Raw genomic sequence first — 25,598 nt, 5'->3', positions numbered from 1 at the left:
GCATTGAACAAAATTACATCACCATGGGCATTCTTGTGCCTGTTGTGACGGTGGTGCAGCAACACATGACGTTACCACACGCTTCTTTCATCAAGAGTTTTCAAAGTTCACTACAACGCAACAAAACGCACTATAATTATTTATTACTAGTGAATTCGGTGAAACAAGCACACACACAATAAACACCAGCCCTTCTAGCAAAGAAACAAGAAGAAGACTATGGGGAAGAGAAATTATTTTGGAAAAATATTTAATATAACCAACCCAAACAACAGGGGGAAGTACAACTAAAAGATCAACGACTCTCTTTACAGTTCCAGAGTGTTTTTATACTAGAGCGATACTTTAACACTAGTGGTATGCACACCAGTATACCATGTTATCTCCGGAGCACACTTGTGCAAGCACTGGACCTCACCAGTTCTCTCGCATTATGACGAAAGGCAAATGAATGATGAAACACTGAAAAACCATATTTCTTTCCGAGAATTTCCTTTTTACGGCCGCATCACCAACTTCCTCAAACATCAACTGTGCCCCATCATCTTGGTAAGAGAGGCTAAGCAGCTTGTATTTTTACGCATTTTTACGCTGCCAAGATGCTGCAACCCTATTAGTAAGCACACACCACGTTACCTCTGTATTCCGTAATCCCGCATGATGAAGACGGGAAAACTTTATAAGGAATTCCTGCTAAAAGGCCGTATAAAAATATGTCTCTACCATAAACGGAACTCGATACCAATAGTCATGCGTGATTATACAAGTTCTTTGTACAGTATGCCAACATAAAATCCTGCTTAACAACCCGTAACAATACCAATTAACTAACAGTTAGTAAGGATAGTTGAACAATCACAGAACACACAAAGTCATAGCTGTTTTATACAAGATCTGATATAAAAATGGGTAAAAATGTAGGGAATATCACATACGGAAGTTATGGAGGCACACATTTCACCCCATCACATGGTACTACCGCGCGATCATATAAGATGCCAAGCAAGGTAACGCAAGTTTCTACATGGGAGGCACAGAGGTTTTTCTATGATACATACTATAAATGGGATAATATCAGATACGGAGGTTACGGGGTGTGTGGCTTTGTTTTCTTAATAGGGAGACCTCAGTTTTACGTTCAGCAGCAAACACCTTTTCAGATGAAGATGGCTGCAAAGGAGCAGGCACTGGGCAAATAATATCAAGCCAAGAGCAATGCTCAGAGTATGATGTACTCTTCCGAGTGCCGGTGGTCCAGGTTCTCCCTCGGACCCTGGAGGTAATGGGCAAAGTCCGCTCCGTCGGTGTCCGATGTGTCCGTATGGTCCGCACAGCTACCTTCGGACACAAGGAAGACCGGGTACTCGTGCCGCGACTCCGTTGGCACAGGCCAACTGAGAGGGCCGAGAAAGAAAAATAACAGCATCGAAACTTAGTCACGCATACAATATCGACATCCTACTCCAGCTCGAGCTTAACCCGCACATATACAAAAGGCATTTGTGAAGCTTCGATTACTAGTACCACAAATTTGGAACACTCATAGACTGGATGTGTCAAAACGAGTCTACAGCTCTCTAGCATGAGTGAAGTATAAAGATTGTGCCCTAAATGGTACTACGGAACGCTGCTGGAACAAAAGAATATCTATTTATATGGCACAATCTTTTGGGAAAGCTGGCTGAAGCATGAGCAGTGATCCGTTATAACTAAGCAAAAGCAAAATGATTCGTGCGTAGCTGGCATGATTCTCTCTATGATTTTTATGAATACCCCTTTTAAGTGAAAATGTAGAAGAATCGTCAACCTATGCATGTGATCTTCTTGTGAAGAAGGAATCCCCCGCAAATCTACGATGGCACAAGCACTGCGTAAACTGAACCATACTATGCTCTCAACTTCTCAAACCGTCATTACACCTAAAGCTACACCATCCTCCAATGACTGAACTACCCCTTGCACACTTGCATTGCGAACTTCAAAACCGTTAAATATTGCACACACATGTAAACGGGCATTAGAAGATGCCTTAAAAGGCTTTTTCTGACCAGAAACCTTCTCCGAGATATGTTCGCACTTTATTTACAATAATTTACCTTTATATGCACCACACAACCAGCAGCAAACTAAGAACACCTTAAATTGTCAATGAAAAAAATATACATTTTTTCAGACCATAGTGACTTTTTCAGCAACTGTGGTGTCCCTACTTCTGTTTGCTATGGGGACTTGATGGAAGTGAACATTCGTTTGGTGTGTTTTCACTATTCAAGAACTTGCAAGAGCACAGTTGGAGACAGGTGAGGTAAAGTTTTATCATGAAAAATGTTCTTTATATTGAATTTATGCAACATTTGCAACATAGAAGAATGAGCCTGAACTTCAAACTTCATGAAAAATTTTGGTCAGTTGGCACGCATTAATTCTCTAGTAACGCAAATCTAGTATTTCAGCACATTAGCATGTGTGTACTATTCTTTCGTAGGCTTGCCAACTGTGCATGCTGAAATCTGCCCTAGTTACTACATATGCCCTCAGCACCAAATCTGCTACATCTTTAGAGACAACTAATTATCTATTCTACACACTTTAGGCTGATTTACTGCTACTTAATTTTTCAGAATATACCACACAAGAAGTAAAAAAATGTATCTGCTGTGCAGTGCGCACAGACACTGCGCTTTTTTTCAAGATAATCAACACAGTGCGTCCGCAACAGCAGAAAGAGAAATCTGCGATTGTGGACTATGTTAAAAACATTCAATACAACTTGCAAGAATTGCAATAAAAAGGGGCATATGTATCAAAGGCACTCAAATGCTGTCTGATTACTGCTGCGACTTCCAAGGATTGCATAAAAGGGCCTAACATAGCACGGACAAAAAAGACACCGTTATCAGATACCATTGTCTACTGACATTTCCCTTTTACCCCTTTGCGACACAGTGCCCTCATTTGGAAATGCAACTTACTTTTGCCATTTCTGAGCACTATTGGCAAGGAAGAGACCACAAACAATGATGGTAAATTAACCGTTTTTGTTGTCTAATGTATCTTTACATCACTTCTGGCTAAAATATTTTGCTACACACGATCGCTTTGGTGAAGGCAGTACCATGTTTACTGCGACATTGGACGCGAGGCATTTCGGCAGGAATCTCAAAATATCTTTTTTTAACCTTTTTAGGAATGCTTGCTGCCCGCAGATAGCAACCGGATGTGACATGAGTGGGTCGCTCAATTCGGTTTATGACAAAATATAGCATGACTGACTGTACAATATTTAGATAATTATTTATGCTGTAATCACAATTAATTGCTGTAAAATAAACCAATTCCACTTGCTTTAAATTTGGTCTCCAGATCCTTGGCATCAAATTATGTAAATTCCATGCATTTACAGACAGTTGATCATAATGCATGTCGCAAAGGGTTATACTCCGACTATGTAGAAAGTACGTAAGTCTGACAATGTACAACAAAATTCTTAAAGCTTTTCCATGGGTTACTAGTTAAATGCCAAAAGGTTAAAAAAAAGATGGAATTTGTGGCAGTGTGTCAAGATGGAGTTTGGCACAGTGCAAGGAAAGCCGTCAGCCCACCTACAATGACACAATCTACAGCAGACTCTCAGTAAACAAAAATCTCTTAAACGGAATTGCTGCCCACTTGGAACAGCTGCCTCTAATAGGATTGGTTTCATCCTTGAATTCTGCATTTCTGTTCCATCTCTCAGTAGAGGGAACCCCTGTTAAACGGAACATATTTTCCTGGTCCTTTCAGGTCCTGTTTAATGAGAGTATACTGTACGTCGAGTCACGGAAATTTACGACGCAAAACTTATTGTATAAGTAAGTAAGCATGACTGCTTGAGAATACCGTCGACGGAGTGTTGTTTCACTCACCTGCTTGACATCCTTCACAAAACGCTCAAACTCGTCCTCTGTTTTGCAGTAGAAACCCATGGTGCAGCTTGGATCCATCTTGTAGAAGGACATCTTGCGTGGCCACGAACAGTGATAAGACTGCGATACAGAAAATTCCGATACGAAGGCGTGAGGTTCTGGCCATACTGTATTCGTTTAAAGGGACACTAAAGGAAAATGTTAAGTTGACGTTGATTGCTGAAATAACGCTCCAGAAACCTCGTAGTGCCTGTTTCGTGCCAAGGAAATGCTTATTTTGAAAGAAAATCACGTCACAGGCGTCCGCACAGTGTTAGCGCACTTCAAATCACCCGCCTGAAAAGGCCTCCTGATGTAGCGTTTGCCTTGCCCAATGTTGCCTGCCTTTACTGCCCGGCAGCCGACGCTGCGGTGGCTGTGGTTTCTACTCTGAAGGGCCCATTACAAGCCTCGCCCAAGTTGCAGTTGATCTCGTAATCCTTTGCACAAAAGTGTAGCGAACACACACGCAGATTTCTTGGTTGTTTAGCACACTGTCGCAGTGGAACAGCACTCAGCCACCTTGGCGTGGGTTCATTTGCGGCACCTAGTGGAAGGTCACATTGGTTTCTTTGCTGGAGCTGCTGTTGCTCAAGCGGCACACACCACTCAGGCATCTGGCAAAATAACAGGGACGTGGCATTTTGTTGAACTTTTTGTTAGAGCGACTTTCATGAGCATGCAAAGTACACGCAACAGTACGCGATAATGAAACTACCACTGAGACGCGACCGCTTGAGCGGAGAGGAGCCCGATGAAAATGGAACTTTTAAACCACCCCCGCCGTTCTCCTCGGTAACGCCAAGTTTTTTTTTTCCATGAACGAAACAGAAACGCACAAGCAGTATTTTATAAAGTCTTGTAATGTCTGGAATGTTATTTTTTTATTATAAGTAGTTTGAGTACTGGTGATTAATTGTATTCGGGACTCTTTACGTCATTGGGCTCATTCCAAAATGTCCCACTGGTGGTGCATATTGTGTCCTACATTTACCTTAATCTCTCAATTAGTAGAGCACCGCTGTTGATAATACTCACGTTTTAGGTGTTCTCGAACATTCACCTTTCACTCTGACATAAATTGTTATTTGCCTTTAGTGTCCCTTTAAACACGAAGAACTGGTTTAGCATTCCTGTCGGGTGTCGACACGGCCATCAAAAGCACCATTATGGAGGTTGCTTCCGATTTGATTGAATGATTGATATGGGTAAGACACCCAAAGAAACAGTGATGCGATGGGAGATGCCATGCTTTGGATTATGCAAATGAACTCACACAATAACTCATAACGTGCTTCTTACAAGCTGTTCTTAATGCTTTTGTATGTTGTTTGTGGTGAGCCCGAAGTTAAATTTGCCTTTAGTATACAACTTGGATTTGTTTCACACAGACTTGAAAAAGTATAATGTTTTTCATTAAGTGATGTTAGCCCCTGCCAGCATTTTGGGCAGGGACATCACATTGTCACTGTCATAGTCCTACGAGAGACTAATGGTTCCATTGTACCCGTGGTGACTGTCACATTATTTGAGAGGCCTTGGAAAATGTCCGGTTCATTATCAGTGGAAAGCCAGGCACCACGTAAGTCTGTGGAACTGATATTAACATAAATGTGCTAACTACTAGCTTGTAATAAATTAAGTAACACAAAATTGGTACTAAAAGAGGTCATGAAATATTTTGAAAGATTTTTCATGTCTGGAAAGCTCTGTGAATAGTTGCAATACAGAGGCCTCGCTTCAAACGGTGAAGCATACATTTTAATCTCGTCTTCAACAAACTCTTCTTTGAGCCCTTTCTCGTTGTTGATTTTGAAAGAAATTTTAATTCAATCATTTTGCTGATGTGAGTTCATAGACCTTTTTAACAATTCAATGAAATTTTGCTGTCCTGCAGTGGTCAAATTAACAGGAAGTCAATAGCATCTAACTTTATCCAGACCACAGAATTGGTTCACAAAACTTGTGTTCATAAAAGCCTGAAGCAATATGTACATATATAACTAGACAATACACGGTGTGCATGAACTTCAGAGTGTTATAAAAATATGGAAGGTTTTACGTACATCTAGAGGAAAATCTTGTGGGCCTACATCAACTGCTTCTTGAACATAGTGAGGGTCGAGGTAGATCACCTTTTCACCTGAAATAATGCAGCGAAAATGAGCACATTTTGATATGCAACAATATTAAATCCAAGTCCTCATACTTAGCAGTGCAATGCCATAGCTGCTAAAGCATCACGGTTACTTTGACATCAAAAGCACATAAGCAGAGTTCTTCAATCACACTAGTTGCGAAACGCCATTCCCAAGTCAGGACATACCCATGGACAAGTTTGCAGAGGATAGCAAACTTACACGCCACCTGGGAGTGATGAAAGGAAGTGCCCCACATCACCCCCAATTACTGCAGTTATTGCTATCATCACATGAGTTGTTGCAGCAAGAACTGGGAGACATACTTTCAAGAAAGGACCAAAAGTTCTATGACCCCAGTATCATCTGCAAAATGTAAGCTGCAAATGTAAACACACTGCATGCTTCATAAATGTGGCATCGCATACAGGCTTGAGTAACACAACACACAAGAAGGCCATTTATTTGCTTGTTTTCCTGCCTACAGGTGGTGCCCCCAACCGGTTAACCACCGCAATTCCGACCAGTGGTGTACTATCTGGATTTTGATACACGTGCCGATGAACCCGCCACGGTGGACTAGCGGTTATGGTGCTTGACTGCTGACCCGAAGGTTGCGGGATCGAATCCCGGCTGCGGCGGCCACATTTCAATGTAGGCGAAATGATAGAGGCCCGTGTACTTAGATAAGGTGCACTGAAAGAACATCAGGTTGGAAATTTCCGGAGTCCTCCACTACAGCGTCCCTCATAATCAAATAGTGATTTTGAGACATAAAGCCCCCAACAATAATTATTAAAACATCCCAGGTGGTTGAAATTTCGGGAGCCCTCCTACTGGAGCCAGCATCCAGGTCGCTTGTTTATGCAATAACTCGGCTAAGATTGTGTACTAAGGCTAACAAAAATGTGCTCATTTGTCCTGTGTTACCTCCTTATTTTTGCTAGTAAATACTTACCACATTAGATATAGTTGTATAACCCAGGAACATAACGTTTGTATTTTGAATTTTATTCCCTTTTCCTATATAGCATTGTTTATGACTACTCACCTCAGTTATGCCTTCGACCTTGAGGGCATCAATTAATAAATAAATAAAATAAAATTATACAGGTGAAAATGGGGAGTTTCTCAGCTTTTACGATTAAAGAACTCTGCACATAACTGACCCTCACACCTTAGCGATGAGACTGCTTCGACACTCCGTGCTTTCTTTTTCACATTCCAACATGACCGTACCTTGCCAGCCTAGAAAGTAGAGCGAATGACGTGGTCGGCCTCCGATGACGCCTATGCAGTTGGGGTGCGAGAGCATGCCCTTGACGCATGGGATGTACGTGGTGTTTAGCTGTTCACCGCCCAGGCGCACGGGCACCAGGATGATGAGGGCACGCCACAGCGGTGTCCCGTTCGACCTGGTGCCCCTGCACAGCGTCCGCACATCCTCCAGGTAGATGGTGCAGTCCTGTGCGACGTAGATGCGCAGGTCTAACAGCAGCTGCTCCGTCTGGCAGGCGCCCTCGAGAGCCTCCTTGAGAATGTACGCGGCGCTGGACGGACCATACCAGTCACCCGCCTGCTTGCCGCTCTCGTAGCCCATCTGCACCAGCTTGTGCAGCGAGAAGGGGCTCGCGTCGGCCGTCCGGTCACCGAACCACCTGTTCGGAGTGTGCAAACCATGGTCACGAAGGTCTTCAAAAACGTAAAGCTAAAATTCATTTGCAGCTTAAAGTTCCTCATAGAGAACTGTCACACACAAAGCATAATTTGTAAGTGCATCTCTTAACCAACATATGGCAACACTAGCCAGCATTCGCCATAATTTAGCCAACAGTAGCCAACATTGGCAGTTATTTATCCGGAACTAGTCAGCATTAACTCAAGGAGCGTATGCTGGGAGGCTAGTTGGTAAGATATTGTTATGAGGACTTAAACTATGCTGGGGACGAGATGCCAGCGTAAAATAAAGACAAGACGAAGTTGTCAGAGTTGTGATGTTATTGCGCATTCATCCCGTCTATTTCTACTCTGGTGTTTCGTCCCCAATACAATTTAAGTTCTTATAACAGTCTGCATTAACCAATGTTTTGCTAAAATTTAGCCAATGCAAGCTACAATTAGCAAACGCTAGCCTGTATGTTAACTAGGGTCAGTTGCGGCAACTTTAGTGGTCAACCTTCTGGGCCAACTGTGTTACACTTACATGCTGTGACAAATACACACACTTTTCTAAAGAATGCTTGCATATTAAGTATAATGTGAGCTGAACTAGTAAACTGCTGTCATGTACCACCACAATCGGCCGGCAGTCTTGACAAGTTATAAAAAATTGAAAAAACGATAAAGAAGTGGTGGTGACACCTTTGAGTTATCACACCAGCTTGTCAAACTCACGTGAATTCTGAGATCTGTTAGGCCCCATCCACTTTTTTATCAGTAAAGGTTGAGTACATTGATTCTTTTGGAGCTGTAGAGCGAGTTTTACAGCTTTCTTTTGCTCAGCTACAGTGACAATGAGTCCAGCATTTCGAGACCAGCGTTGTGCAAAACATAAGACTCTCATAAGAAGGGGTATTTGAATTGCAAAGTTTTCAAATTAAATCTAGTACGAATTCTCGTGAACAACTATCTTTGCATATCAAATTGAACACGAAATATCTATATTTATAAGTAAAGTGAAAAGTAACGGCTCCGAAAAGCTAACTGGTCTAATTTTGTTGAGTCTAGGACACTGGCCGAAGTTTTTTCAACTTTGCATGGGTAATATGCATAAAGGGTGACAACTCCCCTGCTCTAGGCGCTGCTACAACCCTGTTTGTAAATAACTGTTCTCCGGCAGGATACACATGCTCTTATCCAACAGTGTGCCTGCTCTCTCCCCCTTCACCTTACTAGGGCGGAGGAAGTTGTGCTTAGGAGGGCAGGGGTGCTCCTTACACAGACTGTCATCTCAACCTGGAACAGGTTGCATTTACAGCTGGTGCTACGTGTCTGTACTGCTCTATTCCAGTGATGCAAACAGATGCATACCATCTTATATGGACATGTCAAGAGTTACAGTCGGAACGCTCCTGTCATCTCCTGCAAGCTGGCCTTCGCTACAGTGACACAAACAGTTATGACCGATGGATACATGACAACACATTCCACAAGACACTTCTTCACTTCATACACAACACCGGCCTCATGGTGCACATTTAATACAAATATACAAACAAATATTATGCCTTAAGGGCAAGTCTATGTCGCAAATAAAAAAAAGGTAAATAACAGTGTGACTGTTCTATCATTGATAGTATAGTTCTAAACTGCACAGTCTCCATTATTGCTCGTGTTGTGTCTTATCAACATAACATATTGACATACAATTTGTACCCACTCCCATTCAAAAGCCTTGGGGGCCCTGAATGTAACAAACTACATAGATTCAAAACATAAAAAGCTAAATATGGCAAAAACATCAATCACTGACAGCTGGAGTTGTTCAGCACACGGCACAACAACGGGGACCAAAACAGCTGACACACAAGTGCCTTGTTTGCCAAATACAGGAAGCATCGGTAATCTTGCGTGCCTTCTCATGGTGGTTACGGCAGATAACGGTGGTTTACGTGGGTCGCCTGTGGGTCTCCTGTGGGTCGCCTTGCTCTTCCTAGATAACACAGCAAGTCAAGATCTCCTCAACAACTGGCCCCATATAATAACTGTTGGGGTTTCATCTCAACAACTAGCTTATACCTGTGGTTTTGTAACGTCAATCCGTATCTTGAAGATTTACAGTGGGGCAGAGAAACGCAGCGTGTAACATTCATCGTGTGCAACTTTAAGCGTTTCTTACAACTTCCCTAGGGTTGTCGGACAAAGGTAAACGGTAGTTTCTCAGGCTGACATTTCTGTTTTTAATCATCAAAGAATGGCAGTGGTGCGCTTCTCACAGAAATTGGTGGAATGAGTTATTACAACACAAAGCTCACAAAAACTGCGACGGCAACATTAAATCAGTTTATACCAATTAAGTGTTCTATTTAAGCTATATTTACATTCATTCCCAAGGATACAGTTGGTTACTGGAACAGTAACTCAAATGTTTCCTTTCTGTTCCTGTGGCACTGAAAGATTTTTAGGAACTCGCCAAGTTCAGTCCTCAGCATTTTTAGAGTAAGATGTGGTGTTCCTTTACCGATAGACCGTTAAGGAGACCATTACAATCTACGGCGCGGCCCAGCAACGAGCTGCCACCTAACTTTACACTTTTTCCTCGAGCTTTTTTGTCATATTAAGAGAAAGCTTCCTTGGTATTACACAGGCATATATGACTCATACAGCTCAATTGATTTTTACATTTAGAGCCACTTTAAAGAAAATACATTAAAAAAATAGCCCCAAGTTAATGATAGGTTGGTGTTTGAATATAACGTAAATGTCAACTTTGAAGTAAAAAAAAAACGTTTATTAGACATGTTAGCTGCACAAGCACAGGGATTTATTGTGCTTGTGCAACACCACAGTGTCCACTTCCACGATTGTCACGTGTCCTGGGACTGTGACATTCATCTGATCAACCACATGACAGGAAAGTTGCACTCCAATGAAGCATCATGTTAAATGTAAGGGCAAGCGAAAGAATTACCAAAAACGACTGAACAACAATGCGGCCTCATTTATAATTTTTGCAGTGCTGCTATATTTAACAACTCATTATAGAACGGCTAACAGTTGCATTCCCTGTGTCGCACACTGCCCATTAAACCTAAGAAACTGTAATGGTTTGATGTGGCCGCGATGATGTAAAAAGAACGCGAACCACTTTTGGCAGCAGCAAACGGCAGTCTCGCATCCAAGTGCACACGAAACCCTCGGTATAGCGTATCGGATCGATGCGTGATACTCGGTAAAGCGAATTCACATGTACAATGGACGCTGTTGTGGTAAATGTCACACTTATACATACAGTGAAGCAGGCGAGCAAAAGAATCGCATCGCTGCGGAAGCAATTCGACGGACCGGCCTTCACGAGCAAGGCTTTCGGCACGCGTTACGCAAACTGACCTGACGACCTGACGGTGGACGTAGTCGGAAGCCTCGGTCTGGTTATTCCTGCGGTAGCGCCAGTGACGGCCCAGTACATGCGTCACGACGGCTTGCGCGAGCATCATCTGGCTACTGCGAAGCATGCAGCCCCAACCGCAGTCCGTTGTGATATCCGTGCCCGGGATGGGCGGGAACTCGCGCCGGTACGTGAACCACAGGCGACTCGAGAAGTCCTCCAGGAAGAGTTCGTAGCTCGCGAGCCTGCCATCGTCGTCCTGCGTCGTCGCAGACTCGGACTGGCCCCAGGTCGTCCTAGACCCGAGAGCCACGGGGTTCCGAGACTTCTGCGAGGACGTGGATGACCAGAGGGGAGCGGAACGCTTCGTCTGTATCTTGCGGTGGTACATGATCCCCAAGAGCCAGATGGCTTCTTCGTCGCTGAAATTGGCTTTCTTGCGCATCGTCCAGCCGTAGCGGACGTTATTCCACACCGACATTAACTTAGTCTTGACCTTTTCCGGGGACGGAGGACGCTGTTCTGAGGCTCCGGCCGCAGAGGCTGGTACTGGTACGGAAGCGCTGAACAACGAACCGAACGAAGACGACAGCGACGAGGAGGTAGACTGTTGGCGCTCGTCCTCAACGAACCTCAGGTCGTCGGACGAGCTGGCGCGCCGATGTCTCACGACGATCTTGTCGGAGTTGGGCGTGTGGTCGCAGAAAGCGAACATCGGCGGCAGGTTGGGCGCCGTGGTCTGCGTCGTGCGCCTGGCGAGTACGTCGGCACCGTTAAACATGGCTGTTTATTTGGCGCGCCGGCGTAGATAACGGGAAGAAACGAAAAAAAATTCCAGGCCACTTTCCAGCTATAAGTCGATCACACGAACACGGCCAGGCACTGCGTTGCCGTCGCAGTCCCTACTGGGGTGTGACATATCAGCAGGTGACAGGAAACACAAAAACAGCTCAGGTGGGTTTACGAGAATTTCTCGACACGTAGCTTGTCTAGCGGTTGCTTGGAGGAAATGGAACTCAACCTAGACTAGTCAATTTACGCGAAAGTGACTTGCTCTTCCAGGGCTATCGTTACTTTTGCCCCATTGCCGACCGAAGCGACCGAAGCTTTCACGGAGCTAACGGAGCCGTCCTTATGGAAACAAAACGAACAAACTTCTTTCGGCAGCCTCCTGCGATTTGTAAGGCTTTACCGTTGTCTATCTTTTTTTATAAAAAAAGCTTGATACATAGGTAACGCTAGCAGCTAGTTTAACTTTGTTTCATTTGATGTTTCAAGCACAGATCTAAAATAAAGGTCAAGATTCAGCTACAAAAATATATACCAATTGTCTAAAAAAGAAATCTTTAAGATTTGGTAGTACAGCGGTAACAGTGGTATGCCAGCAGCGCGTACGGAGGCGTTTTACTACGCAACAGTGCTGCCAAACTACTGGGCCCTAGGTGCTCACGAAACAAACGCAAAGTCAAGCCTTATCATTTAGTGTCCACTGTACGCCTTGTGCACCCGGCTTGGCCCAGCAAGGTATGTTGGTGCTTTTCTATCATCGGTGCTAACTTCCGTGAGTGACACTGCATTAATGAATTAAGCGTCAATCTCAGTACATTCGTGTTCTTACTGCCCGTCCCGTTAGAATTGTGCCCACTGCGCTCTATGAGGAAGCGATAGCAACTTCATAACTAGCCGCTTTCGGCGAATCGACTTCACATGCTGCGGTCATTCTCTCTTGCTTTTTATTTTTGATATTGCGTGTTCTTGATGTGAGCTCGCAGTCCTCCAGGCAGCAGCGTTATTTTGCAGTAGTTCTGGAAGCCGTGAAAAATCTTTTGAACGCTTTTTTTTTTACTTTCAAGGATACCGCTCTAAAGTGCGACGCTTGTTTACGTCCGTTTAACAACACCGAAACGCGAAATTCCTGAAGCCCATCGCAACTGTTCCTGCTAGTTTTGTGAACGTTGTGACCTTTATCAGACGAAACGTAGCCTTTGAGCGCGTGCTTCGTACGTTTGACGCTTGAAACTGCGGTTTCTAAACTTCAAACGCTTAGCCGAGCGGTTTTAACACGTGTCCTAAAGTGGTTGGGAGTTGAGCCGTCGCGAATAAGCAAAAGAAAAATCCAGTCAAAGCAGATGACACCTGCTTTCATTAGTGATCAGCGCATGGCACTGACGAAATCGGTTACGCCGTCTAATGCAGGTGGTCAACAAAAATGATATTCGTGCTTATTTATTGTGAAACGTTGTGACCCTTACCGCTGATATCATTTTGCGCCAGTTTTTCGCTTTTACGAGTACCGAGCCGCAATTTGACTTGCGACGACTTGTAATCCGTGTGCCGATTTCCCGGGAGCGTTACCCGCGTAACTTCTTTTCATTCCGAGTGACGTTGGAGGAAAATCTCATTGGCACGTTGCGATTGTAGGGCATCAAATGTCACTTGTATCCATGGTGGAAACACCTGCTTTGACAGAAAAACCACGCGCGACTAGTGGCGACGCCACGTTGAGATTTCCGCATTAGTGTAGCTGCCGCTGATGGCTGTCAGTAGACGGTTTTAGTTCACTTGAAAAATCGAAAGATGTCGTTTTGTAGGCGCATCATGTAAAAAAAAAAAAAAAAACAATAGACTTCCCAATTCACGGAAAGATTGCGAAATCTGTGACGTCACGCAGTGACGTCATTGCTTCGACCAGTGCGCGAGGGAAGTTGAGAAAGGGAAGTCTGGCCATGAGAATGCTGTTTAATCGGCCCAAATTTGCTACCTTACATGAAATGGATTATCGTTATTCAAAGAAAGTGAAATGCTCGCATATTTTTACATGTTATGCGGATGTAGAAGGTATGTACAGTCGGCCACAAAAGTTTGCGGGATCTGTAGCGTGTGGCGGAGTGATGGAAAACTGCGTTGGTGCGGCACCTGCTGTCACACAGCGTGGTATTGAGGCTGTCGACACTTCTGTGCCTAATTGCTCGCACTTCTTTTTGTCTCCTCCTGAAGATTAGTGAAGAGCAGGTGACTGGGACAAACGAAATTTTCTCAGCGATTGGGAATGTCGCACGTCAAGAGGCTCGTGCTTTCCATAGTCCAGTTCCTACGTCAGCAACTCCAGACCGCTGACCTGACCGCAGACGCCAAGGAGAGCTTGGAAGGTTTGTTGTTCATTTTAAGGTGTCAGCATGAATACAGAATCACCCTAAAAGGGATGTAGAAGAGAAAAATTATTTTAAGTGACCCTCTCATGATATCAGAAGCACCAATCTTGCCATGAGAAGGTGTTTGATACGCCAGAAAACACGCTTCTTGTATGTTAAAGGGCTACGGTACTTTGAAATTTGTGCATCACACCGCTTTACTGGCTCCAGAATTAACGTACGAAATTCAGGGTATTGAAATTTGTCCTACCTTTCCTTTTTATCATTTAGCTTACCACAGTGAGAGTTAAGCTGTTTTTGTCAGTGTCACTGTTGGTGACAATGTTAGTGCCACTGACAGTGACACTAATGAAAATAGCTTTAAAAGAATATTTCATCGATCATTGCTGAGTTAGTCATTTAGCAATGCTGTAGGAAAAAAAAAGACAGCACACGAGGTATCTAATCTTTGTTTCAAAACTGCACAGTTGCTGTACAGTGTCTGGAGACTGCCTACGGAGTCAGCCCCGAGGACCTTTCAAATGAGAGCCTGGTAGTGTCGAGGTCGCTACTAGAAATCTTCCGTGACGCACTTCCTCGAGAACATGTAAGAGTCCGTAATTTTTGTCTTGCTTCCTCTTTCCCTACAATTTTTGTAGCATTGTCTGCAATGTATGAAACAGAATTACACCAGACTCTTGATAATTCAAACAAATCTTGAAATTCTGCTTGGCCCACCATGTTTTCAATGTATTGCCCTATTGCGCACATTCGGTTAATTCAAAACTTTTTACTTTACCATGCCTGGAAATATCTGCTGCCTTTGTTGCTTCTAGCTGAACACGCACATTTTTATGTCACTAATACCTCTGTCACACGGCCACCACCGAACTCCATTTCACTCCGTTCGGCATTTAACTACCTGATGGAGCATTACGAGAATGGAGTTGTGGCCGACGGCTCGGTGCAAGCTTTCGACGGTTGCCGCATGGGGCAGAAACAGCGCTGCTGCGCTCATCGAAACGTCCAATTTTTTGCCTGTGCAGTCGCCTTTAAAGCAACAAAAACGTGTTTCTGTGTGTTGACGAAGTGCTCGGAATCACCATTGCTGTCACAGTGCTTGTGCGTGCGCCTCACACGTGCAGAAACAAATATCGCACGACGCTTCACAGCGGCGGCTTGGCGTGGCGTTGGTGTGGAGAGTACAAGCTCCGATGTCCGAAAAAACACAACTAAAACGTACATTACGGGGCGTGATATGCTACGCAAAAAAACAGCAAAATTATAATTGAGCTCATTAGGACGATTTTGCTAGTGCCGTTTTCAGCGTAGCAGTAGCTGGCTGGGAACGAGAGTACTCCAACGAGCCGAAATGGTTGTTACCGAACTCCCTCCACCAAAAGCTCCATTTAACTTCCTCAGCGAAATGGTGACCGTGTGACATGAACCCCATCTCCCTCGAGGAAAAGACGAGGGAGTTAAACGGAGTTCACGGGTGCCCGTGTGACAGGGGTATAACAGTCTCAAATATAGTCGATTGCCTGCCTACAAAATGGCCAAACCTAGTGCACCAACAATGTCATACTAACTGAGGAAGAAAAAAAAAAACTGAGGTGGCGTGGCGTTAGTCTATCGTGTACTGAATGTTTCTTAAGGTCACTTTCGCCACAGTACACTGACTGGTGTAATTAGGGATAGCATCATAACAATGGGAAGGGTTTACGAGCTGTCGGGGTACACAACACGTTTCGTCTCTTATTTACACTCGCGTGGCATTGTATAATGACGAGTACCAGTATGGATCGCTTATGTCTAAAAACTTTACTGACAATCATGCAGAGCTGTCTATGATGTTGGTGTGGCACTGGGTAACCATAAACATCACAACACCAGTTGGTATGTTGCCCAGAGTCATATTTATGAGAATTTCTGATGATTCAAACTTCTGATAATTCAAACAAAATTTTGAGGACCTCTTGAGTTTCGATTATCGAGAGTCTACTGTAGTAATAGTGCACTAAGGGGAAAAAGGACACTTAGGGGCAGCACCCATGTCACACCTTTTTGTGTTCGTCATCCTTAAAGGACCCCTGAAACTGTTTTTTTTAACTATACATGCGATTAAGCTATAACTAGAGTGGGTCATTTGCCATCTTCCTAATCTGTGTCGAGCAGCTAGAGCTATGCTATACAGTAGACTCCTGTTAAACGAAAGCTGAAGGGACCAGGAAAATATGTTTCATTTAACAGGAGTTTCGTTTACTGAGAGATGAAAAGGGGTGCAGAATTCAAGCACAAAACCAATCATGTTACAGGCAGTTGTTCCATTTAAGCAGCAATTTCATTTAAGAGAGTTTCGTTTATTGAGAGTCTACTGTACTTGTGATCCACCGCCATTGCTCAGTAGATTGCCAATGCCATGCTCTGCGTTTGTCTGGTTGATCTCTGCACCCCAAGTTGCCGCCGCAACATCGTCCACAAGGCAGCTCCCTTCTCCTTGGTAATAAGAAGCCAGTAAAAACGGACACAGGTGTGACGTCGCAAAACAGTGCCACGTCTAAAAACAGCACTGGTTGGAAACTTGTCGTGGTGACATGCTGCCATGTGTTGTTGTGCACACATTTAAAGCCTTGTAATAGCTTACATACATTACGGAGAATGCTTCACTCAGTCTGTTAGGATCCAGAGGATCTACAATACCAATTCAGCGAGTCTGTAAAGAACTTTCAGGACAATTTCAGGGTCGCCTTAGTGAGCCTATACCATGGAGGCTCTAAAATGCTCCTGGTGGTTCGTGGAGATGCATTTTAAAAGAATACTTACATGTCCTTTTACCCTGCTTCCAGGTACAGACTAGCTGTGAAAATGTACCTGAGCCAACCGAAGCACAGAAAGTTGAAGCTGAGAAGTACAAGCAGGAGGGTAAGTTGGACTGGTGGCCCACACTAAAGTACTTTGCTAGTCCGTCTTTCAACATGCGCGATATTGGAACACTGAGAACATGCGACAGGACACGGGACAGGGCTTAACAGGCAAAATAGCATCGTTGGAATGTGCATTTGTAATTAGACTCAAATTGAAGGCACATATTGCACATATTGTGCATATGCGTTTTGTTACCATCTTGTGATGCCCGTAACAATTGATGGTGACTGGACTGTTTTGTGATGGTAGGTAATTGCAAATGTGGTTTTCACTTTGCATAGAATTGGCACCACCCAAGCATTTTTCTGCTGAATTTTCTCTGAAAAAAAAAGATGGGTATTACAATAAAGAAAACACCGGGATAATTTGGTGCGCGGTAGCCATCTCGCTGAAATATTACAAGGCCAGCTGAAAATTCGTAATGGCCTGTGTTCAACACATTCACCGCCAAGATGGTCAGACCACTGCGGTCACTAGCAGTGGTATCTCCTAAGCGGTGTTCCGTTTTTTATTTTTTGGTTTGGTTTGCATCTATCGACCGGTGTAGTACAGTGGTGCAAGTGTTGATGAAGAAGCTGCAACTGTGTTGTTCTTTGCAGGCAACAACATGATGAAGCTTGAAATGTACACAGCCGCTCTGGAGTGCTATACGAAGGCCATTAGCCTGGATGGACGCAATGCTGTCTACTACTGTAACAGGTGTGATTCCTTCTTGTACACTAATACTGTTAATCTGTTACCACCTAAGAATAGACATGAGATCCGCCTCCAGAACTGCAGTGCGCCTGCCAATCATCTGTGTAAGAGTTTTTAGTTGTAACCATCGGTTCGTTTTTGCTGCTAATCTAAATGTAACGCATATTAATAATTGTTTTTCGCCCCTACCTAAAGTATTACGTTTCCTCGAGAGGTGATGTCGGAATCTTCCCGAGTTTTCCCAAGAAGTTCATGTTTTTCGACCGAAAACCAGTGATACAAACATGTTTCTGCATGAGAAAATCGCCTGTCTGGAAGGTACTTGACCTCACGGAAGTGAGCAAATGTGATTGGATGGGTTATCTGTGCAAATTTTTGCTGAGTGGGAAAGCCACAGCTGCGGGCGGAGCCTACATTTGTTGTTAGGTTTTAACCGGCTATAGTAGACCATACACAAAATGTGAGCAGGCTTTCACGCACTCCTTAACTTGCCCTAATCAAAATTGTTGAGCTACCACTAGTGCTAGAGCACTGCTAACGAGCTGGGAGAGTCATTTTGGGAGCGTGGATAGTGCAAGCAAGCCACAAGAGGCCAGCAAGGCGTGGTCAGATGGGGTACACGGGGGTGTGCATTTGTAGCTTTTGCACGTAATCTGTTCGTTCCATATTACGGTTAATGTTCATGAGTGGCCCGGATTAAGAAGTTACCGTATTTAGTTGCATAATGCCCAAACATTTTGTGTGTGTGTGGGAACTGATGGAAAGCTGAGGGTGTGAAAACCACATGGGTATGTTGCATTTTTCGTGTCACGAATAGTATACGCAATTTGTTTATTTACTACTTTTGCAGAGCCGCAGCCCACAGCAAGCTCAATAACCACCTTGATGCCATTGAGGACTGCCAGAGAGCGTTGGAGATCGACCCCAAGTACGGCAAGGCATATGGTCGAATAGGGTAGGTGCCACCGGCTGTAGAGATGCCACATCTATCATTCTTCGTTCTCATGAACCATTGCCATTGTTCCAACATAGTTATAGTATGTTTTACGGTGTTTACAGTGAGTAGGTAATTTTACGCCCCTATAGGTGGCTTGCACATGACGTCATGGATGCCGCTTCTGAAAGGAACTGGGACTCCATGATGGCGGCTTTAATGGCAAACAAGTTGCGTCTGTGTGAAAACGATGTGGCAGGAATGTCTCTGTGTGTGAATAATGAAAGAACCTGCATGTGATGTTTTGATAACATTAATGTGACATCAGAAACGTTGCGTCCCCACATGCTTGTGCTCCAACATGACGCTTTCAGCAATGTTAATGCAAGCCATCTATACAGCCACTTCCACTTATTCATCGTCGGTGACGGTGACTCTACCATCGTCACCGCTGCATCATTCACTTGTTTACACTCAAGCCAATTGTGTAATTAAAAAGAAAGATAACGATTATAGTAGTAATGATAATGAGGCATTCAACATGTTTAACAGGACACATGTTGTAGGATGGCCAGTTGAAGATGCTGCCATGTGCTAATTTTCACTTTTTTTCAAGTTGATTGCGACCTACGCCAATTGCTTCTCATGTTAAATGGACAGTGCCACTAACAGCATTGTTACACTTCATAATCACATTACAACGGTTTCGAACCTAGTCACTCTACACAAAATAATGTTTAGCACATATTAAAGCCAGATATTTCGACAAAAGTGCACCAATCAAGCTAATTTGGGGCAGGGTAAATGTTTGGGTTAATTATTGATCTAATATCGCAGTCACACATCCTCTGTGATGACCGCTGGACCAAGCTGTTGCCGTGATACCTTGTCTAATGCCACTTCTTTTGGTAATCGGATTGGTAATCGGAACAGTGCTCTGTCTACATTATCTTTTGAATCAGCTGATGATAGAAGTGGTATAGAATCAAACAGAATGAGTTGCTACAAAATTGCTGCCTGGTATGCAAGTTCCCAGTAACGTTGTACATAGTGTGTCTTAGGGAAAAGGTACTGGTGATGGATATGATTTGTGGGAGTGTACTGATGTTTGGATTTTGTTTCTTGCAGTTTAGCATATGCCAGTCTAAACCAGCACCAGAAGGCAAAGGAATGCTACCAGAAGGCAGTAGAACTCGACCCTGAGAACCAGAGCTACGTCAACAACCTTCGAGTTGCCGAGGAAAAACTCCGTGAGCTGTCGGTGAGTTTTTCACCGCAGCAGAGTGAAAAAACAGCTGTCGATGTTTCTTTTTGTGGCACCAAGGTTCCGCTTGGGTGACCCTTTCGAATTTACGGTATAGGCACGAGCGTAAAGCCACCTAATGGCGCTGTGTGCACTTTGCAGAGCCCCGGAAACGGCGATACGCAAAGGCCCGCAGGTGGTGGTGGCGGCGGTGGTGGCGGCCTAGACTTTGGAACCTTACTGAATAACCCCACGCTCATGAACATGGTAAGCACTCTGGCCTAGACGCACGTGGAGGCTTGCTTAGGATGAACGCAGTTTCGTAGTACACTTGTGTATTGGCTCACTTAGTTTAAAAAAAAATAAAGGCAGAGAGATACGGTGACGGAAACAGTGGTGTTTTGCTGGCAACTGGAGTACTGAAACAAAATTTTGAAGGCGAGATAACTGGTGGGATAGATTTGTGTGTACACACACACATCATCTGTAAAATATCAATGGCTTATGTTGCCTAGGACGTATTTAAAGTCAATTTTAAAGTGTATGTCGCATAGCTGCACACAAAATGCCCCACTTCACGACGTCGACAACGACTAGATTTTATTTTTAATAATAGGGGTGTGTGAATATTCAAACTTCAGAATATTTTTTTAATAGTGTTTGCTATTCGATTTGATTCGCACCGAAATTTTACTATTTGAAGTATTTGAACTTGTGGAAAATAAATATAATGGTTCCATTCGCTAAAAATCAAATCAGAGTACTTATCTTATAAATGATGTGTGTAAATCCAATTCTCGTTCGACCTATCAGAAAGGTTAACGGCCGTCACCACACCCTGACGCTATTTCACGGCAGGGTAGCTTGATCGATGCGCTCAGACTAGGAGTGCAGCGTAAAAGTGCGAAGCACAGCATCTGCTTATACCGTACTTAATCGAAAAAAAAAAGGGGGACAAGCACAATGCACTTTCACGGCAAGCGAACTGTATTCTGCTGGCAGTTCCTTTCGTTCAGTGATCCAGTTTTGCTAAGTTTGTGGTCACTTCTGGAAATGCTTCGATTGCATGCCTATTGAAGGGCCATTACCTTGACAAACTCGGTCTACACGGAGCTGCTTCAGAATGCCTGCAAGCTTGTCATGGAAGTCCGGTAATTTTCCCATTTTCAGCCTGGTTGTAGCATTTCCTGATTGACGTGTAGCTGAAGATCCCCTTCCTTCGTTTGCACCACTCACGGACACAGGCTTTCGGGCACGTAAAATGGACGTGACATAGCTCCTCAGCATGCAAACTTTCCTTTGATATGAGCTTTTATAACGAAAGGGGCGTGCACCATTTACACTTCGCTGGGAACGAATTTTACGCACACAGATTGTAGTCGAGCCGAAATCAGCCTGTGCAGACGTTGCCATTTTGTGATGGCGATGTCCGCACAAGCTGCTGCCACTGACAGTCAGCTGTTGCTAATGCCGCGGACGTGGTTTCGGTTTCGTACTCGATCGACTCATTTGCGAAACTTGCTTTCCGGATAATGTCTTGGCACAGTGAAATCGGCCTGTGATATCAAATTGGCTAGTATCACCCGAAAGACAACGAAGTATCAAGTTATCCAGGCTCGTGCTAATACTGCACACTATGTCCAACGCATCACTATGTGACAGCTAGCAAAACAGTTTCGTTTTCATGCGGCGGAGAGCATGTTGCCGATACGTCTACTACAGGTTACTGTGCAAAAGGAATCGTTTTGTTTTTGGCCTTGTTTTGCACTACATTTTAGCGCAGAAGTGTTACTTAGCCAGGTTCACGAAAGTGTGCACTTGTCCGGCATCCGCAAAAGTCGTGTGCGGAAGACACCATCTCCCACCAGATATGATGCCGGTGCCAACAACTGCCGCAGAAACCACTTGCAGTCGCAGAGTGGGAGAAGGAACTCCCAATTTAAAGGGAGGGCGTCCTTGCCCACCACATCAGTTGGCCTTCAACTTCTGTGAAGGTAGTGTTGCAGCAGCATGCATACTAATTTTGCAACACATAGCTACAGCGTGTCAGACGCCAACGTTGTAAACTTAGCGTCGACATCCGCAGAAAATTCGTCGATGTTGCGATTCATAGTACCTCGACGGCGAAATAGAGGAAGATATATAAAGTGTTGTTGACAACACTTTGATTGTATTGAACCATGTAAATAAACACAATTGAGCCTCCTTATTTCCTCATTCTTTGTAACGCAACTCGGGAACACCACTTTGCAGCACTCCTCTGTAACACCAACCTAGCCAAAAGGAATGCTTTCATGCTCCCATCTCATAAAAATATGCTTAGGAATCCTCTGCAACTTTTTTCTGTAATTTGGCTTGGAGGTATTTGAAAAATATTTGAGAATTATTAAAATATTCGACTCAATTTGCACTCAAATTTTAATATTTTAAATCTCTTCACACCCAAAATTTTGCTATTGGCACAGCTCTAGTAAACGACCAACAACCACCTGCATCACGAGATTGCGTTGGCTGCCATGGTCCATGCAAGCTCTCCTAGCAGACCTTTTCAATGGAAAGGGGGAGACCTCCTTTATGGACTTGCACAGGAGTACAAATGCTGATGTCCTTGCCTTGGTAGTGCATATTTGGGGGGTCACGCATACTTGCAACATCCTAGAGGGTGTTGTAGCGGCACCCTAAAGGCCTTCGCTGAAAAGAGTTGTGAATGCAGTACTCATGGGCACACAGTTTTGTGTGCTCACATAGCCAGCTACATTTACACAAAAACCACTCTGGGTCCCTCCTCACTCGGCACACTCTGAAACTGAAACTGCGATCGGGCACTATAAAAACGCCTTCAAATAAAACGTTGCGTGCTCGAGCAAACAAGGTTTCCAGCCATGATAAGTGAGTAGTTAGCTATTTATTGCAACAGAATAGGCATGATATAGAATTTTTGTGCCAGTACTCCTAAAAGCAGACTGGTGAATTACACCTAGTGAGTAAAACTTATCCTTATTACTAATTAGCTGTGCCGTTTTCTGAGCTCAATATGTCTTACTGTGCATCGTAATCTCAAGCTTCATGTCCTAGTGTTTCCAGCTCGCTGCATGTTTCCCAGTTCTTATTTTTTTTTTTTTTTCACTTTTCAAAGGAGGCATTGTTTGCTGCTGCTGCAAGCAAGCAGCTTTTTGAAGGTGTATGTCAGAGCCACGCACCCCAGCTTAGAGCAGTGTTGCAAAAGTAGTACATAACAATGCCTTTTGAGAGTTCTGTTGTGCGCGGAAGGCATGGGCACGTGCCGAGTATGCACTGTTATTTGTGTATTCCACGGTGACTTTGAAACGTAGGAAAGAATTACTAGGAAAAACGTTGCGAGCTTGAAAGAATTGGACATTTTATTTCTAAATGTAGAGCACATTTTTACATGTGAACTGTGACGGTTATCAGGTAATGAGTAAGTCGGGTAAACTCTCTTCATGAATGAGTTAATCATTACCAATGCAAAATTCATCTTCACGAAGTCTTTTGCAAACAGAACGCTGTTTGTCCCATCGTTGCATATCGTTGCCCTATGTCCAGTCATAGTCTTGTGTCGTGTGAAATCTCGCGAATGTGAGTAGTGTCTCCGATAGTGATTGCACGAGCGAGAGTGCCCTGCTTGGAGGCGCCTCAGATTTACTTTCAACTGTACAGTGCCCCACGAAAACATGTGCACCTTGTTCGTGTTATCAGTACGTGCATTAAGCGCTCACTAGGCAAGCAAGAAAGGCACTCCTTGTTAACATAGAGGAAAGTGTCGTTCAAACCGATTCTCACAGGGAGTGAATTAAGATTTTCTCATACCAGAAGAAACTTTTTCACACAGTTATGCGTCATCACTTGGAACATCTTGAAAGCCCGGTTGGTTCGTACTAATGACTTATTGGTAAATGCACCAATCAGGAAACAGTACACCGCACAAGAGGAGATTAGCAGATTGAGCACACTCAAATCTCTGTGTGTCTCTTCTTGTGTAGTGTACTGTCTCCTTATTCGCACATTTATCAAGAATTCATGTTATACAATAGACTTTAGATAATTCAAACTCCAGTAATTCAAACAAATCTTGAATTTTTGGTTGGCCTGCTATGTTTTAAATGTAGTATTTTAAGTTTACTTAATTCAAACTTATGCTTGTCCGTGCCTGGAGATGTCTGCGGTTTTTGTTGCTTCCAGCTGAACATTCGCGCTTTTATGTCACTAACACTTGCGAATAAAGCCGATTGCCTGCCTACAATATGGCCAGACTCGCCAAACTGTATGCCAACAATCACATGCTGACTGAGGAACCAAAAAAGAAAAGAGGTGGCCTGGTTTTAGTTTGTTGTGTGCTGAATATTTCCTAAAGTCACTTTCACCTCAATACACTGGTGTTATGCGGGAAAGCGTCCTTAAAATGGGAGAAGCTGTCACAGGACATCAACACATTTCATCCCTTATTTACACTCGCATGCGCGCGTTGTATAATAAGAAGTACCAGTATGACCACTTATGTCTAAAAACATTACTGGCAATCATGCAGAGTTGTCTATAATGTTGCTGTGGAACTGGAAAACAGTAAACATTGCAACACTAATTAGTATGTTGCCCTGAGTGATATTTATGAGAACTCCTGATAATTCAAACAAAATTCTGAGGTCCCATCGAGTTTGAGTTATGGGTAGTCTACTGTATCTTGTCCCGCACCTTGTAGGTTGTGAAGGGGTTGGGGGCTAATCTGTGTTTCTTTTTCCAGGCTGCCACACTAATGCAAGACCCCAACATGCAAAACATGTAAGTCTGCTGTCTCGTTAAAACGGTAGAAGTGTTGCTACGAAATTTTCCATGCGCTCCTCGGAGCAGTGTTCACATTCATTTCTTGTCTTTTCTCGGCAGCATGAGCGGACTCATGTCTGGCGGTCTGAGCCAAAACACGGGTGGAGGACTGGATGCACTCCTTCAAGCGTAAGCATTTGGCATCACTGCATATGTTTGTGGAGTGTTAATAAAGAAAGCTGATGAATGACACTAATGGCGAAAGGAGTAGAAGCAGGCAGATGAAAACGTGCTAGAGTTAAATTTGTGTGTCGTGTTTTTCCTTGTTATGCAACTACTGTGTGCAAGATTACCAAGTAATGATTTCAGTACAGAATTTGTATGGCTGAACAAAATTTGAGGTTCTCTATGTGAATTACACTCGTATGCTCTCTATGGCACCTCGTGTAGTTATTTATAATTTTAACTTGCCTGTCCTACCTATGTGATGGCATCCCTTATGGCTAAGGTCTTGTTTTGAGGTCTGTAAACCCTGTCTTCGAAGTTAGCTGACCCTAAGTGATGGCCACTGTCGCCATTTAACTTTTAACTGCTATGTTTTCCTTTTCTTTTTCCAAATGCAAAGAGAAGAGTAAGTAAAGTTGTTTTCTTTTACAGTGAAAGCTGTTGTGAGATCACAACAGCGCCGTAGTTTTCCGCCTGCCGCTGGTGTCTCATAAAATTAAAAATATGAAACCGCTATCGCGCGAAATAAGAGAGAA

The 25,598-nt window shown here is 43.8% G+C and overlaps 2 protein-coding genes across 3 annotated transcripts; one reads left to right on the top strand and one right to left on the bottom strand.

The window, feature by feature from the left end:
* Positions 1-123: 123 nt before the first annotated feature.
* LOC119404735 (cysteine protease ATG4D) lies at positions 124-12,298 on the bottom strand. Its single transcript, XM_037671402.2, has 5 exons — positions 11,132-12,298; positions 7,322-7,740; positions 6,011-6,087; positions 3,880-4,025; positions 124-1,394 (listed from the first exon to the last, which is right to left on the bottom strand). Exons 1-5 carry the CDS (start codon positions 11,908-11,910, stop codon positions 1,220-1,222), a joined length of 1,596 nt encoding a protein of 531 aa, XP_037527330.1. The 5' UTR covers positions 11,911-12,298; the 3' UTR covers positions 124-1,219.
* Positions 12,299-12,560: 262 nt separating this feature from the next.
* LOC119405389 (small glutamine-rich tetratricopeptide repeat-containing protein beta) lies at positions 12,561-25,048 on the top strand. Of its 2 annotated transcripts, XM_037672227.2 has the most exons (10): positions 12,561-12,653; positions 14,127-14,278; positions 14,749-14,867; positions 17,107-17,182; positions 17,785-17,884; positions 18,732-18,836; positions 19,944-20,076; positions 20,221-20,325; positions 24,818-24,855; positions 24,958-25,048. In XM_037672227.2, the coding sequence occupies exons 2-10, from the start codon at positions 14,179-14,181 to the stop codon at positions 25,028-25,030; spliced, it is 849 nt and encodes a 282-aa protein (XP_037528155.2). In that variant the 5' UTR covers positions 12,561-12,653; positions 14,127-14,178; the 3' UTR covers positions 25,031-25,048. The 2 variants fall into 2 exon arrangements, with proteins under 2 accessions (XP_037528155.2, XP_049274951.1); XM_049418994.1 differs by lacking the exon at positions 20,221-20,325.
* Positions 25,049-25,598: the final 550 nt, after the last annotated feature.

Source organism: Rhipicephalus sanguineus, chromosome 9, assembly GCF_013339695.2.
Source record: "Rhipicephalus sanguineus isolate Rsan-2018 chromosome 9, BIME_Rsan_1.4, whole genome shotgun sequence".
NCBI lineage: Eukaryota > Metazoa > Arthropoda > Arachnida > Ixodida > Ixodidae > Rhipicephalus > Rhipicephalus sanguineus.
The sequence above is the reverse complement of the archived record's forward strand: the minus strand, read 5'-3'. Positions and strand labels throughout refer to the sequence as shown.